This window comes from Sinocyclocheilus rhinocerous, unplaced genomic scaffold (assembly GCF_001515625.1).
Source record: "Sinocyclocheilus rhinocerous isolate Xijiao unplaced genomic scaffold, SAMN03320098_v1.1 scaffold3190, whole genome shotgun sequence".
Lineage (NCBI taxonomy): Eukaryota > Metazoa > Chordata > Actinopteri > Cypriniformes > Cyprinidae > Sinocyclocheilus > Sinocyclocheilus rhinocerous.
Genome location: NW_015647087.1, coordinates 136050 through 153231, shown reverse-complemented (window position 1 = coordinate 153231; position 17182 = coordinate 136050). Strand labels below are relative to the sequence as shown.

The window sequence follows — 17182 nt, the reverse complement described above, 5'->3', positions numbered from 1 at the left end:
ACTAGTGTGTGCTTGAGCTAAACAACATTACAAAAGACACCAAGCAGAAGCAGAATTATGTACAATGCCTGTGTGTTATTGGTCAAACTACTTAGCTACTACTTAGCTGGTTTACGCTGGTCCGACGAGCTAAAGACCAGCTTAAACCAGCTCAAACCAGCATCCCAGCTACAAAACCTACCTAACCAGCATATGCTGTTTTTTTCAACAGGGAATTCATGGGAGGTAGAGTGATTTCCCAGCCCACAGAAGAAAACAAACTGACCTTTACTGTCCCAGTGGACACATGCACAACACAGACCACGGCTGTAATTGGACAAGCCTTAATGAAGATATAAGATACCTTGAGATGATGAAAAGTTCAGCGGCTCCAACGGGACAAACAACCTTTTTCATCTCAACACGAATCAACAGGCTGTGTCGCATTCATCTGCTCAGCTGACATCTGTGATCGTCATGCGCTTAACCTTCACCAGTGGGATTCTGGAAGTAAATATCTCATGCATGTTCTCCAATCAACTCCTGATTTCAGTCAGTTAATGGAAAGTGTAATGTATAAAGCTCTCTACAAGCGCTGAGGATGTTCAGAGATCATAAAATCATGCCACAAACGCTCAGTCAAGTCACCTTTGGTTCTGTAGTAGAATCAATCAACCAACAGAATTAATGATGGAAACAGACAGACAAAAGCATCATTATTCAGCTCGTGTCAGTTCAGTTTAGGGCTGTGTGATGATTTTTTCGATAACGCTAATTAAACAAAAAAGTGTTTTTGTGCTGGCATCTTGTTTAGGCCTGACATGGATAAATACACTACAATATCGCCTATTTCAATGCTGTATTACAAGTGAATAGAGAGGAGTTTCACAAAATGGTTGTTTTTCAGCCAAGACGAGAACAATGTTTGTACAAGCAAACGAAAACAGAAGTCCTGTCAAACTACAGAGATCTCGAAAAAGCCTCAGTGAGTGTTCAAGTTTTAGAATGTATTGTGTATGTAGTGAAATATTCATGATTGGTGTTGTTTCTAGGCACTGACAGAAGTACCAGTACCGCCGTATCAGTCGAGTCCAGATAGCACACTCCAAATGAAAGAACACAACAGATGTAGAGTGATTTGTATCATTTTATTAACAGTGTAAGAAATGTTGTCTCATCGACTGAATGCTCCAAACTTTCCAGCTGTGGCATGGCTATGTCCCAGTCTCTCCAGTTCTGTAGGCTTGGCATTTCTGACATTTACTCCACCAGATCTCCACTGCTCTGTGTCTGACAGAGGCTTCTGTTTGTGTTGCTGCCTCTTCCGTCTCTCTTACTTCATCATCTGTATATTCTGGTTCGAATAAGTAAGGCTAATAACTCATTATTTTCGTTTTCTTTGCGCAAAAAAAAAAAGTATTCTCGTAGCTTCGTAACATTACAGTTGAACCATGGACTACTTTGTCGATCATCTTGGTACGTTTCTGGGCCTTGATCGTGTAAGTACCCTTGCTGTCTATGTGAGGGTCAGAGAGCTCTCGGATTTCATCAGAAATATCTTAACTTGTGTTCCGAAGATGAACGGCGGTCTTATGGAACAACACGAGGGTGAGTAATTCATGACAGAATTAATGCTTTCACCTGTTTTCAATGTCAGTCAGCGTGTGAGGATTTAATGTAGCCTACTTCATATGTCTGTGCCATTTGTTTTGAAAAGAACAGAAATATTGTACTATAGTCTACTTCAACCAGACATGTTCACAAGTCTCTGAGGTCCAAGTCACGTCTCAAGTTTTATTTTTAGCAATAGATCTTTCAGCTAGTTATTTTAATTAACAGTGTGTGAGGCTAAATCAGTTTTGAAACGTTAAAACTAATTACTTCTACTGAATGTCTTATTCATTTATTCAAACGGTCTAATAAAGCACACACACTTTTATTGAAATCATTCATTTAATTTTATACAGAACATTTTTAAACCTTTTATTTTATTTACCGGTATTTTACATTATTTCTGTATGTAGCAATACAATTTGACTTGTACATGATCTTTGTTTTTTTAATCGGTCAAAATTCTTATTGTCGGTTAACTCCTTATTTATGGTCATCCTTAATTTCACATTTTATACTATTCAATTTTTTATTAATTTATTTAAAAGCAATTATTTTTGGAAAAACTCATTTTAAAATTATGGTTAGTTTCAACAGTTATATTCATATTTAATCTCTTCATATAAACAAACTAAGGCTTTGTCTGTGCTCTTTCTATTTAAAATTAGAGGCAACCACTGCATTTTAATCATGATCCAAACAAAGATGCAGCATACATGCAACTTGAGCAGTTTTTAATCTAAATTACATTGTATAATTTCAAAATTTGAAGCAAAAACAGAATGATTTGACTTCAGATTTGTGAAACTATAGCACATTACACGAACAGTACACGGGCTGATGAACGCACATTCACTCTCTGCCAGCAGGTGGCGCTTAAGTAACAGCAGTGATACAGCGTTTCCTTGGTTACCGCTGTAAACAAATCAGCGCCACGCTTATGAACGCTAATATGCATAATATAGAGGCAAGAGGAAAAGAAATACCATCTAAACTTTTCAAAGGACAGTCAGTTCCCTCAGAGATACATTCATATTAACTCCCAGCCCAACTGTATCGCGATTCATTTAACATCTCAACCGATTAGAATCATCACATATTTGTATAGATTTTCAACCGGCTCGTTACATTGTTACATCTCTGCGCTTCAGATTTGGTTTCTGTGCCGCGTTTGCTGTGTAAAGATGCTTTTACGCTGTGTAGTTTATTTACAATGCGATCTTACATTAATCATGATTTTAAAACGTTTCTATAGTGGGTATATTACCGTTTCGAGCCAGTGTCGTGTGTGTATATAGCTAATAATGCTGGCGTGGTGTGTTTAGAGATGAATTGTTGGGACATTTGCTACTGCAGGACATATCGATCAGGAATGAATGGATTAGGATGAACAGTAAAATGTGGTGTATGATGCTGTCATGTGGGGTAGTAAAGGAGAATGTGAACATTTCTTACGAGTCTCACGAATCACGAGTTCAAGTCAAGTCGCAAGTCTCTATTAAGTGCGACTCGAGTTTCCATCTCTGACTTCAACAATTGGACCTGACAGATTCATGGAATCACAACCGCGCATGCGCTTCCACAGATCATCACATCACACGTGGAAGACACCTGTCCCAGAGGGAAGACTAGGGCCAGTCTGCTTCATTATCAATAATATGTGTGCTCAGTCAAATTGTCAAGCTCGCTTACCATGATCTAGCAGGACTAAATGGGCAGGCGAACTCGTGATGCTGTTATTTATAAATAAAACAGGATATCTAAATTATGCAGATCAGGCCATTTTTGTGTCACAACTGAAATGTATTTGTATTGACGAGGATCACACACACACACACACAGAGTACTGTTATCAGAATGCATTTATTCTGAACTTGGCTTACCGCTGCATTATACTGCCATCTACTGGCCATTTTAGCATGGCACGCATATCAGTACAGTACTGTGCATGTTAGGAGAAATATTTTCCTGGTACTTCTAAGGCTGTGTAGTGTGCATTTATTCTTACACATTGAATCCAACGTTTTTCTTATCATATAAACACATTTGAACCTTAACTTGTTTCTAATTTTTCTTGTGAAATTAAAATGAAATCTCTTCTCGAAATAGTAAGCAGTCTAAATCTCATTAAAATATCATCGTAATGATTACCAATTCTAAGTGATATGGGTGCTTCAATTACAAATCGATAAATAGTGTTAAGACATCATTTCTGATAGATTTATCAATATCTGATCAATATGCTTTAGAAAATAGAAAGGGGAGATGGTCATACATACTTACTGCAGAGGAATCAACCACCACAACATGAACTTGTGACATTAATTAGCAGCCTGTAAAGATAATTGTTTGTTCATGGTAGACTCCAGAAGCAAGAAGAGTGGAGGAAAGCTGGGAGCTGCAGAGGAGGCTCTTCTAGAGTGCTCGACTGTCTGTCATCAGGACATTAAATCACCTGGCTTCATCTTTAAGATCTTATCCGAAGGGTAGACTGGAAACACCCGTGAGACTGTACATGTTGTTTTTGGCCAGTGGAGAGACTGGCTCATTGACATACAGCAGAGGGTATGCACGCTTTAACTACAAATGTCTTCCTTTTGTTGTTATGAATACTCGAGACTAGAATCTGCTATTGCCTCATGATTCGATTTGATTACAGTTCAAAGAATACTGATTCAATTTCAAAACATTTCTTGACGTACACAGTGCATCTTTTCCTCCCATTCTTTTATTAAACATAATTGCTGTATTAATAATCACATTGTTTTCTGTTGAACAAATAAAATGTACAGAACCTTAAGTGTTTCATTTCATATCTAAACAGGCATTCAAGTAAGAAAAACACAAATTGAATAATCAAATGTGAAAATAACCACTGCTTAGTCTTTAGTGTATTTATGACAAATTAACTGATTATTAACAGCAGGCAAAAATGTTATTTTTGTGCATACTGGTTGATTTTCAGATTTTGGTATATTTTGCTTCTATAACGTGATTCTATAAAAATGTTTGTTTTTTAAATTCTGTCTGTTTTTTTAATTCAGTTTGTTCTCATATCTCTGTCAGTTTTTCTTAACTTTGTCTAAGATTAGCATTTTTCAATCATATATATCTGCATTTGAAAACAGCGAGTGTTTGGTATCACTGGAAAGCTCATTCTCTTTAGTGTAATGATAGTTTGTCTATATTTGGTCATTTTCTATGTGGAGCTCAACAATAGGGAAACAATAAAGGCTGATCTAAACCAGGAGACGAAAATGCATTGGCTGAAGTCAATTTCCCGTGACCTAATTCACCGAAATGCAGCACGTGACATGCTCCGCTAGCGCCAGTGTTGCCCACCTAGCGACTTTGTTGATAGATTTAGTGACTTTTTTCAAAAAAGCGCCTAGCGACTTCTTGGACGAACCTTGTTTAGTTTGTGAGACTCGTCGAAACTGCCACACGAGCGCGAGGTCTTGCTTTGCCAGCGCGTCGAAGTCACAGCACAGCCCTTGTCTTTATCTTGTGTGTATTTGATTTCATTAGACGACGTCGTGATTATAAATCAGGGTTTTTGTGCCGATTAACATCTAAGGGAGAGCTGGTTATGTATGGGCCACGTTTCAGTCACTATATTGACAACACTCTTGACAACAGAAACAGAAAAATATATCAATGAAAACGGTTTTATTGAGAATTTGGCTGCTATAAAATCCAGTTTGTGAGCACGGAGAAGCAAACAGATGTAAAAGGCAATATGATGCTAATCATAATTGTATTTCACCCGTGGCCAGGGAGAATACAAAATTTACATATTCCATTGGTAATATACACTGACATCAACTTCTCGCTGGCCGAGTAGCCGATAGAGTGTAAACTATCAAATTTAGAATCAATTCGAATCAGGTTGAATTAGGCTCTTCAAATCCGAGTCCTATCAAAACCTGAATCAATAATAATAATTAATTCCCTTACAACTGAGTTAAAATTCCTTACATTAGTGTATGACGTCATTCAAGCGGGCTTTAGCTGCTTTCAGATGAAAGAACCGTTGTAACGCTGGCGAGCACTGAAACACAGGCATCAGTGCAGTGAAGATGGGGAAAACAGAAATTCAGTGCTAATACATCAACAAAAAAAAGACGCAAGCCGCTATCTACAGCTCGATTAACCCTCTAACATGTCAAACATGTTTTGTGATAGAAAGGTGTATGTGACCCAGACAGCAACATAGTGTTGGCCCAGATCCGGTCCACATCTGGCCCGCGTGAAATCCATGCGGGCCAGATGTGGGCCGGATCTGGGCCGAAACTGGTTGCTGTCTGGGGAGGAAGTGACAATGGCCATGAATATTTAGTGATTCACAGCTGAGAGACAAAGGGCCTCCCATCATGAGGAGAATTGGGTGAGTTTAATTATGTCATCTTTCCTCATGTGTTCATTTCAGTTGTTACTGATCAAAACTGATTTTTGCAATATATTTTAGGTCACACATTGTGCTGCATGTCAGAGGAAACGATGTCCTCTGAAGAATCAGAATGAATATACCCCTATGGAGTTAAGTCATGTTTGTATGAAGAACACAAGGAAAGAACACATGCATGTTTATCAGATGGCACAGCTATGGGATATTGTAGGGATGGATTTAGTGTGAAAGCTCACACCAACAAAAGAAGGCTACCAGTATATCTGTGTCATGGTAGATTACTTTACAAAGTGTGGAGGAAACAGAGGAGTGCATTTCTGAATGTATTAAACGGCAGGACAGGTTAAAGACAACATGGCCCAGGTGCAAAAACCAGTAAGAAAGAGAAAACTGGGAAAAGGAAAGGCTGTTGTCACGCAGGTTGGAGACCGAGTGCTGAGGTAAAAAAGAAGTCAGCAGAGAAAGGGGGGCAAACTAGACCCTGATTATATTGGGCCACACACCGTCACTAAAGTTGATGGAAAAAGTGTAGACCTTATGGATGACAATGGCCAGATATTGCCCAAGGTAAACCTTGATCACCTGGTTCACTTTTTAGAAGATCCTACTGACACTAAGACACTACTGGTTAGTTTTACACAATGCCTGCCATTCTATGTAACTTTATATGAACTCCTGTGGTGAAAGCAGCATTAAAGGGTTAGTTCACCCAAAAATTAAAATTAGCCCATGAATTACTCACCCCCGATGCATCCTAGGTGTATATGACTTTCTTCTTTCAGATGAATCCAGTCGGAGTTATATAAAAAATAGTCTTTGATCTTTCAAGCTGTTTAATGGCACTCAGCGGGTGTTGCATGCATCAGTCCAAAAGAAGTGAAATAAAAAGCGCCCATCCATACAAAAAAGTGTCTCACACGGCTCCGGGGGTGAACAAAGGCCTTCTGTAGCGAATCGATGCATTTTTCTAAGAAAAATATCCATATTCAAAACGTAATAATCACTTTAATGTAGCTTGCGCTCACTGTTGTACACAGAAGCAGCTCCGGGGGAATGACGTATGAGTTCAGTGCTGTGAATAAACTTCAACTTTACTGTTCAGTGCACTGATGTCAGACTCATTTTGGATAATAAAGTTTGTTAAATTGTTAAATGCCCTGCCTCCATTACATATCTTTGTCAGGTCATTATAAGTGTTTGATCACCACAGTTGAGTGATCATTGCAAAAAAATTTTTTTTGTATATATATTTATGTATATATATTCTGTTTATGTATATACTGTATTCTATATATAGTACCAGTCAAATGTTTGGACACACGAATGGGAAAGTGTCCAAACTTTTGACTGGTACTGTATCGGGCCCAAAAAACCCATATCGGTCGGGCTCTAATTTTGAGTGGCTCAATAGCGCGGTATGCGGTATTATCGCCATATATACAGGGTTCGTACAAGGTACAAGCTTTATTTAATCACGTCAGTGAAACTGGCCAATGGCATTCAAGCGCGCGAAATATGAGGGTATGTGATTTGCTTCGAACGCGGCTCAGCCAATCAGAATCAAGCACCGGAACTATCCGCTTTATAACAAAAAGTGAAATCCATGACAAGTTAGCAAAAGATTTGTTCGCTCATTATGGATGAAATGGCCATCAAGAATCACCTTTATTGCAATAAAAGAGCAGACATGATAGAGGGTCAGGCCATGGTCTTCATGGTTAGAGCTATTAAAGGAAAATGGAAGCAGGTTCGGAGATCAGACCATTTTCACAAAAATCTAAAAATAAACAAAAACAAACAAACTATTATTTAAATACCTTCTTTTCTCATTCTTTAGGCAGTTGCATTCTTTTTAAGCAAAACCTCAATGCCAAGTGAGGAAATTGCAGCCAAAATATTACATAAAAACACAAATTAAACACTTGTAATACACTGTTACCAATATTCCTCTTTTTTTGTAAATAATGTGTGAAATTTTAAAGCAGAAGCATTGCATAAAGTTGCTGAACAATGCATCACTGTGCAGAATGTATTAGATCATATAGGGTAAGATGAGCCACCAGAACAGCCAGAAATAAGTGAAGTGGAGTCAATTGTGAGAAGCTGCTGATGTCTATGAGCTGCATAACTGTTATTGTTCTTATCCTTGTTCAAATTTTCTAATTTATTACATGAGATAAAATTCCAAATTTCAGAACTCTACGCAGCTGACTGCTTGTCAGACCTGTTAGCCAGATAGCTGAATAACCAAACTCCCTGATGAAATCTCTTTCAGAAAACTCATCGTTAACACAACAACATATAGGAACATGCTACATGCAGTTAAACCACAGCCACTGCAAGCCAAGCCTGCAACCAGAGGCCTGTTTCACAGCGTCACGTCAGCAAGCCAGAAGCAGGGAAACCCTTCTCCGCTAAAACCACTTCCAGAACAATGGCGGAGACTAAAAGTAGTCAATCTTGTAGCGTAGCTTTGTGTTTCAACTTGAAGAAGAAACAACCCTATTTATCGTTTCATAGCTTTCCCAATCATGAAAATATGAAAAAGCCTTGGATTTGGGCTATCATCATTCACTCACCCTCAGTTTGTTCACAAAGGAAGATATTTGGAAGAATCTTTTGCTTAAAATTGTTATATTTTAAACAAAAATATGTTTGTTCGTTATTGTTTAAGTTATTAGTTTAAAGACTTATTTATTCACCTGGCCCTAATTACCACTTTCCCTAAAATAATGTGTGAGACTGAAGTGTCCAAACACACACATAAACACAGTCACTGACTTCTGCGACAGCTGGGACTCTCATTCATTCCTATGGGATCCGTAAACAGCTGAAATTCAGTGACGTGAAGGCTGTAATGCGATGGTTATTACGGCACACGTGATCCGAGTTAGCCGTTACGCTGTCTCCAATAGTGAGTAATACAGACCCTCTCATCTCCCTACAGTAAGACGATCTCTGGTTAAACACATCACAACAAGGCAACATTTTGAGCATACCTTTAAATTAGAGATGCACCGATTGCAATTTTCTTGGCCGATTCCGATTTTTTGTTAGTGTGATCTGCCGATACCGATATTTGCCGATTCCGATTTTCTTTCTAAGAACTATAACTGACAGCATATACGAACAAAAATCTACTTTTCTTCAACGCAAAGTTTTATTTTCATAAAAAAACACAAGTAAAAAGTTTTTCAGGATAAGTACGTTTTTATTCAGGTAAGAAATACTACAGAAGTTAAAGTAATTAAATGTAAAATAACACATCCAGTTTCTGTAGTCTTAATTGTAAAAATTTAATACAGATTAATGCTTACCATTAAAGTTATAAAACGTATTCAGTCAAGAACAGAAAGTGATTTAATATAGATCAGTGGCGGTGCGCTCCACTAATATAGATCAGTGGTGGTGCGCTCTACTTTAAATGAATGTCACGTGTCTTACTCTTCATGGCTGAACACAATCGAGCATGTCTCCTGTCAACAGCAGCGCAGTCACACAGTAGTCGCCAGACGATTGTCGTACAGAGCCCCGCCCCCAAAGTCTGTAAAGACTAACGATTGGCTGTTTTGACTGGAAGGCGGGACTTCCTTCGCTTGTAGTTTCTCCCAGTCAACCGTCTTTGTATCTCTATAGTCTTTGATAAAGCTTTGCTTCATGTGTTGTTGACTTGTATATGTATTTATTCATTGTGATTGTTACTTTTATTCATTCTTTTACTCATTTATTCATGTTTTTGTCAGTAAATGAAATATAATTGTTTCATTATTGTAGACCCTTCTTGCACCTTTATGACTCTGTGAGGAGGATTTCTCTCATGCTTCTCTATCCACAGGGGCTCTAACCAACCAGTTATGTTTCATCTTATCACGATAATAATGATATGTTAAATTTAATTCTATACAGTTAAGATTAAATCCGGTGAGAGTGTCTAACAAATCTGTTTTAGGTTAAATTTATATTGTTTACATTTATATAACACTATAATAATTAGGCTATATAAGTAATACATGCTGTAGTTACGATTACATTCACATTTCATCTTGAATATATGTTTGATCGTACAGTAAGAACAGCTGGCCAATGAGAGCTCAGTAATCTGGCTCTGAATGAAAGCTGTTCGTTGTGACTGAGCTGGTTTTGAGAATGCCTGGAAATCACAGTTTTAGTTTTAATAATTAACTCGATTTTAATGTTTTATTGAAGGGCAGAGAGGACTTTAATTTTGCTCTGGCGGCGTGACGTCATAAGGCTGCACCGCGCTCGCGCGTCTGTTGTGATTCGGCTCAAGAAAGGTCTGTGTTTTTAAGTATTTACACTGCTTAAAATGATAGAACCCGTTCAGTCAGTTATATAGTTTTTACGCGATGCAAGATTAATTATCTGCTATTGAATGTAACATTGTAATGCTTTATCTAACATGAATAAGCGTTATTTAGTGTGAGTAAACGCAGCCGCACACGAGTAACAGAAGCGGTACGTCTGAATCAGTTCATCAGAAACACTAACACGCTCACTTATAAGCAGTGACGGAGAAACGGAGCTTTTTGAGACTCGATTGAATCGGTTGCTTCTCAAATGATTCAGTGACTCGAATCTCCGCTCGCTGACGTCAGCTGCTGCTCAAAACTGTGAATGCAGCGAGAACAACAAACACAAACATGTGGACCGTTACGAAAATTAACGGAATTTACTACAAATAAAACCACGGTTACTGCAGTTAAACCATGGTAACCGTAATTTAACATGGTATTTGTAGTAAAAACTGGTAATTAATACGCCAAAAAACACGGCTACCACACTTTTACTACAATAAAACCATGGTTAGTTTTGAACTGTTACAAACTGCTGATAATGTTCTCATGCAAGTGTAATTTAAATTCTGATTCACAGCAACTAAATATGAGCTGTCTGTATAACTTGTGCTCTTTGCACTGGTTCTGAGTGTTTTTGTCTCATCAGGTGATTAACTCTCGCTCCCTTACTAGTGTGCTGACTGCTGAACTAGGGAGCTGATGGAGAGATGTAGTTTAGAGGGTTTATTGTGCTCTCTGTTCACTGTTCTCTTCATCTTAAACAGAGAAACTCCCGCTGAAGCGACTGAGAGCCTCGTGACACACTTATAAAGATGGCGTTTATTAAAGAGGAGACTGAAGACTTCAGGATTGAAGAAGTGTTCAGTCTGAAACAAGAAGACACTGAGGAACAAACAGGTTGGTTTCGTTCTCAAAGCTCAGCTCGCTCGTTTGGAAATGTCCAGCTCTGCAGAAATGAATGGTGTTTGTGAAGTGTCCTCATTAAAGTGGTTTTATTTGACACGGAGCCTCGGGTGGACAGATGTTGAGATCACGTGACCAGACTAATACTAAGTGCACCTGAGGAAGAGCCCGCTTCAGTGCTGGACGTCTGTTATTGTGACGTCACCCAGTAAATCAGGAGAATGAAAATTCCAAAAGAAAAGTTTCTTAGGAACCAGAATCTAAAATCATATTAAGATAACTTGACAGGCACAAAAAAAAAGAAGAATGTTTATGACACTCAAACAGATATGTCCTAAACAGTTGTTTTGATAGAGAGAAACAAGATACATTTCTAGTTTCAACATTACTTATTCTTCAGATATTCTGCTTTAAATACACTAAGTGTCAGCTGTATGCAAAGTGACCAACATTTGGTTTTCAAGCGCTGAAATGTAATATTCAACAATCTGAAAATGGAGCCTCATTGAGATCCCCATATCTCTGAGACTGAACGATGTAGGGCCTTGAAAATCAAGACTCCAAAAGAAAAGTTGATTAAGAACTAGAATCTAAAATCATATTGTGATATCTTTAATACTTCTAGAGTTATAGGCATGCAAACTTTGGGAAAAGAATACTTATGGCACTCAGACAGGTATGTTCAATGCAGTTGTTTTGATAGAGATACAACTCTAGTTTCAACATTATTTGTTCTTCAGACATTCCTCTTTAAAAGGAAATAAGTATCATATTTTTGCAAAGTGACCCACGTTTGGTTTTTGACCACTGAAAATATGTACATTTTAACAATTTACTCCTGAAGCCATATTTAAATTCCAATATCTCTGGAAACGAACCATATAGGGCCTTAAAAATGAAGACGCCAAAAGGAAAGTTTGTTAAGACCCAATATCTAAAGGGGCATTAAGATATCTTTAATACTTCTTGAGTTGCAGGCATGCAAACTTTGGAGAAAAAACTTGAAAAGTGCCGTTTCCTAATTTTTGAATGGTCACCATTGGCACATAATGCAACACAGATTGCTGAAGTCAACAGATTTTACTAACAGAGCTACCATTCTCTGTGTAAAAACAACATTATGATGCTGCCATCTTTCTGAAGTCCTTTTTACCCCCCTGTAATTTGGCTCTGAATCTCAGGTGAAAACTCCTATATTGACCCCCCTCTACAAAGAGTGGATTACTCGGTAAATATTCATCCATGCCATTTAATATTTGGGCTTTCATCACTATACATGTCTATCTTTCTACAGAAAAAATATTAGCAAAAATGCTGGCTTGAGAAAGCCTGACCATAAAGTTTGGAGTTTTAAAATAAAAATTAAATATCAATTTTTGATTTAGCATTACACGTTTTCCCCAACAACTAAAGCATACCTGTAGGACACTGACCTCGAGTTTAGGTTGCAGTGCCAATCGATCATTGGTTATTGATATAATAATAATTTTCTAGACATTTGCATCATAAATTCTTTACTTTGCATTTTACTTGCTCATTAGGAATCTGTTTCGTATCAGCCGTTAACACCGATCTCAGCAGTCTGGTCATTAGCAAGAGTTTGTGACTACTTTGCTTGCCGTTCTTTAAATAGTAGTTATGTTTAGTTCCCGACAGTTGCTTATGTAACAACTTAACCTAACACTAAAGCTCAAGCTAGCAGTCAGAAATGTAGAATCTTGAATATTACGCACATACGCATACATTTGTTTTTTTGCACATGAATATAATAGTCAAATGTTCAACAAAATTAGTAGAAAAAATACTTACTGAAATAAAGTGCTATGTTGCTTTGCATACCATTTTAGTCATGTCTAGTCATGATTTTTAAATCGTTTTAAAAAGAATCGCGATAGGTGAATCGATTTTTTTTCTCCCACCCCTATAATCCAGCATAACCGTGATTTTTGCTGAAACATCTTACTTTAACAGATGAGAAAATTCGATATGGATAAAGCTGTTTAACGTACCTGAAGTGATCCAGGTTTTTATGTAAACTCTGCCTAAAAATAACGTCATCTAGCCGAAAAGAGCTTGAATGAACTGAGATGAGTGACAGCTTTTAATAATTATAAAGACAGCTTGCAAATGTGATGTTGATTTTATACAGCAGTTTAATAACCAAGAAGGTAATATTAAGTGACTTAGTTTTTTAGGAATACTATTGTCTGATTTTGCTCTAATTTGTAAACAAAACTATTTCCAAATAAAGTCACAGCTGAGCCGCTGCGCATCTCTATGCAAACAGAGCTGGGTAGTAACTGATTACATGTAATCTGGATTACATAATCATATTCCAAATATTAAGTACTTGTAATTAGGTTAAACTGCATTTTAACATTCTCAGAATCAGAAGAGCTTTATTACCAAGTATGTTTACACAATAATTATATTTTTAATATATTATCAAATTTTTTTTTTTATTATTTAGTTAATGCAGCATATATTATACAAATTATATAATACCGACCCGAGCTGCACAGTTAAATTTAGAGCCCGAACCCATAATTGGTTTTTCACAATGAATAGCAAAACTTTTTAAATATGCTGTATTTCATGATTGCATGCAACGGTCAGTAAACAAAAAACATGCAAAGAAACAGATTCATGAAGGCTCACGGCCAGTTCAGCACACAAGGCAAAAGTAAAAAACACTTACCAGTTATGAAAGTTTATGAACAACAGGCAAAACACGTTTCCTTTTAAATATAGTCTGTTATATATAACAACAAACGGCATGCACACGTTATATGTAAGGGATAATCCACAGCTAGCATGTGCCTTAAAAGATTTTAATATAGTCAAGTCAAGTCACCGTTATTTATATAGCACAGATTACAATGCAGAAAGTGTCAAAGCAGCTTTACAGTATTAAAAAAGGGAAATAGTGTGTCGAAATAGGGTGCCGTTCTCCTCTGGCCAGACGAGATGATGTAGCGAGTACATTGGGTGTTATGGGAAGTGTTCCCAAAGGTTGAGGATTTCGGTTACACTTTATTTCGATAGTCCACTTTAGACATTCTATTAGCAGTAAGTAACTTTGCAACTACATGTCAACTAGCAGTAATTAGAGTATTAGTAGACTGTCTGCTTAATATCTTCTAACACTTTCTTTGTCAACATTCTACTAGCCCTAAACCTACCCTAACAGTCTACTCTGAGAGTTAGTAGACATGTAGTTGCAAATGAATGAGAATTAGTTGACATGTAGTTGACATGTAGTTACAAAGTTACTTATAGTTAATAGAATGTCTGAAGTGGACTATCGAAATAAAGTGTAACCAAAATTACTAGTCATCCAGTTTTAAAATCAACGATGCATTCCGTAAGTTTTGCAAATTGGTATGTTTTGTCGGGCCGCGAAGAAATATAGAGCTGAGTATCATCAGCATAACAGTGAAAGCTAACACCGTGTCTCCTGATGATATCTCCCAAGGGTAACATGTAAAGCGTGAAGAGTAACGGCCCTATTACTGAGCCTTGAGGTACTCCATACTGCCCTTGTGATCGATATGATACCTCTTCATTCACTGCTACGAAGTGATGGCGGTCAGATAAGTACGATTTGAACCATGCTAATGCACTCCCATGTATCTGCACATCTCTCTCTACAAGCAATAAAGCTTAGTTGCATCAAAAACAGCTATTTTATCCCTTCGTTGTTGAGAAATATAATGTAGCGAGTCAGTGTAGAAGCTATTCTATTAATAAAAGTTTCTGTGCATCACAATGTTTCTGTGTTTTAGTTTTAGTTTTGGTACAAACCGAGCCTGACCCAAACCTGAACCGTCAGCGAGAGTGAGAGCTCTGATTGGATGTTCAGTTTAGCGAACGAGTCAGTTCTTGAAAATTAAAGCGAAAGTGATGAAAACTAGTAATTAAATGAAGGCTGCAGAGACAGAAGGCTGTTCTAATGTTACGAGATCTTACCCAAGCATTCCAATATGCGAATATTTACATAACAGCATAAGCCGATTAAAATGAATTAAGTTATCAACATAACTGATATTCACAATAGTAAGCAAGCGCGGCTTTGTGTACGTTTTGTATATCGGCGTATATCTCGTATATCCTTGTTTCGGTTTCTCCTTTTGAATGACAAACACCGTCGGCTTTTGTAGCCGCTAGTTCTTTGAAGTCGGCTTGGTGTGTCCCGGCCTTAAAAGCTTTCATGTTGGTTTTCACATCTTTTGCTTTGTGGCTTCAAACTGTGGTTAACTTGTATTTATCTTTTTTTGCTTTAGACCTGCTGGGGCTGAAAGAGGAGAATCAAGATCTGAATGAAATGGAACAGACAGATCAGTATGAGAAACACCACGATTTAATAACTGGTGAAAAAGCCACACAGACTAAAACGGCTTCTATACGAAAAAGAGCTCAGAAAACCAAATCTAACAGCCGTTTCACCTGCCTTCATTGTGGGAGGAGTTTCGGTGAAAAACGAAAACTTAAAATGCATGTGAGAGTTCACTCTGGAGAGAGACCATTCCCCTGCCAACAGTGTGGAAAGAGTTTCACTCAACAAGGAGCCCTTAAAAGGCACATGAGAACTCACACGGGAGAGAAGCCTTACACCTGCCAACAGTGTGGAAACAGTTTCACTCAAAAAGGACACCTTAAAAATCACATGAGAACTCACTCGGGAGAGAAGCCATTCACCTGCCAACAGTGTGGAAACAGTTTTGCGCAAAAAGTGCACCTTCAAAGACACATGAGAACTCACTCGGGAGAGAAACCTTTCACCTGTCAACAGTGTGGAAAGAGTTTTACACAGAAAAGCACCCTTCATTTCCACATGAGCATTCACACTGGAGAGAAGCCTTATACATGCGAACAGTGTGGAAAGAGTTTCCCTGCAAAACAAAACCTTAAAGTCCACATGAGAGTTCACACTCAAGAGAAGCCTTACTCTTGCAAGTATTGTGGAAAGAGTTTCACACATATATGCACCCGTAATTACCACATGAAAATTCACACTGGAAAGCAGCTGTTCACATGTGATCTTTGTGGAAAGACCCTCACAACAGAATTTAGCCTTAAGTGTCACAAGATCAGGCACACTGGAAAGAAACCCTTCAAATGTGCTCAGTGTGGAAGGCGTTTTATACGTAAGGTAAGCCTTGATTACCACATGAAGACTCATTCAGCAGAGAAATGCTGTAAATGTGCTCAGTGTGGAAAGAGTTTCAGTCATAAAGGTAGCCTCAATGCTCACGTGAGAAAACAACACACTCGAGAGAAGCCTGTGGGAAGAGCTTCTCATAAATAGAAAATCTTAAGATTCACATGAAATATGTGTGGAATCATGTGAAGAAACCCACATGAGATTTCACTCAGGGGAGAACTATTTCATATGCCTGCCGTCATTGTACAAAGTGTTTCACAGTCAAAGGAAACCTGAAGACTCACATAGGAGTTAACACTGGAGGCCTTTCAAGATCATTCTGGAAATAAAGTGTGACCGTGACGAGGTTTACCAAAAGAAGCAATTTTAAAAATCCCCAGCATATTCACTCTGGAGAAAGGCCCATTAACTGTGATCAATGTAATACATTTCTTTTGACATTACACCCGATAGATGCACCTAAGACGTCATGAAAGTGAGACAGTATTTTTGTGCTTTGTGGAGAAAGCTTTAAAGGGTTAGTTCACCCAAAAATGAAAATTAGCCCATGAATTACTCACCCTCAAGGCATCCTAGGTGACTTATGACTATCTTCTTTCAGACGAATCCAATCGGAGTTATATTAAAAATGGTCTTTGATCTTTCAAGCTGTTTAATGGCACTCAGTGGGTGTTGCAGTGCATCAGTCCAAAAGAAGTGAAATAAAGCGCATCCATCCATAATAAAAAGTGCCTCACATGGCTCCGGGGGGTGAACAAAGGCCTCCTCTAGCTAATCCATGCGTTTTTGTAAGAAAAATAT

At 37.9% G+C, this 17182-nt stretch overlaps 1 protein-coding gene across 2 annotated transcripts; it reads left to right on the top strand.

Annotated features, from left to right (window-relative positions):
- Positions 1–10230: 10230 nt before the first annotated feature.
- LOC107708763 (gastrula zinc finger protein XlCGF7.1-like) lies at positions 10231–16678 on the top strand. Of its 2 annotated transcripts, XM_016513072.1 has the most exons (3): positions 10231–10293; positions 11079–11211; positions 15501–16678. In XM_016513072.1, the coding sequence occupies exons 2-3, from the start codon at positions 11127–11129 to the stop codon at positions 16523–16525; spliced, it is 1110 nt and encodes a 369-aa protein (XP_016368558.1). In that variant the 5' UTR covers positions 10231–10293; positions 11079–11126; the 3' UTR covers positions 16526–16678. The 2 variants fall into 2 exon arrangements, with proteins under 2 accessions (XP_016368558.1, XP_016368559.1); XM_016513073.1 differs by lacking the exon at positions 11079–11211 and having other exon boundaries at positions 10270–10293.
- The last annotated feature ends 504 nt before the right edge of the window (positions 16679–17182 follow it).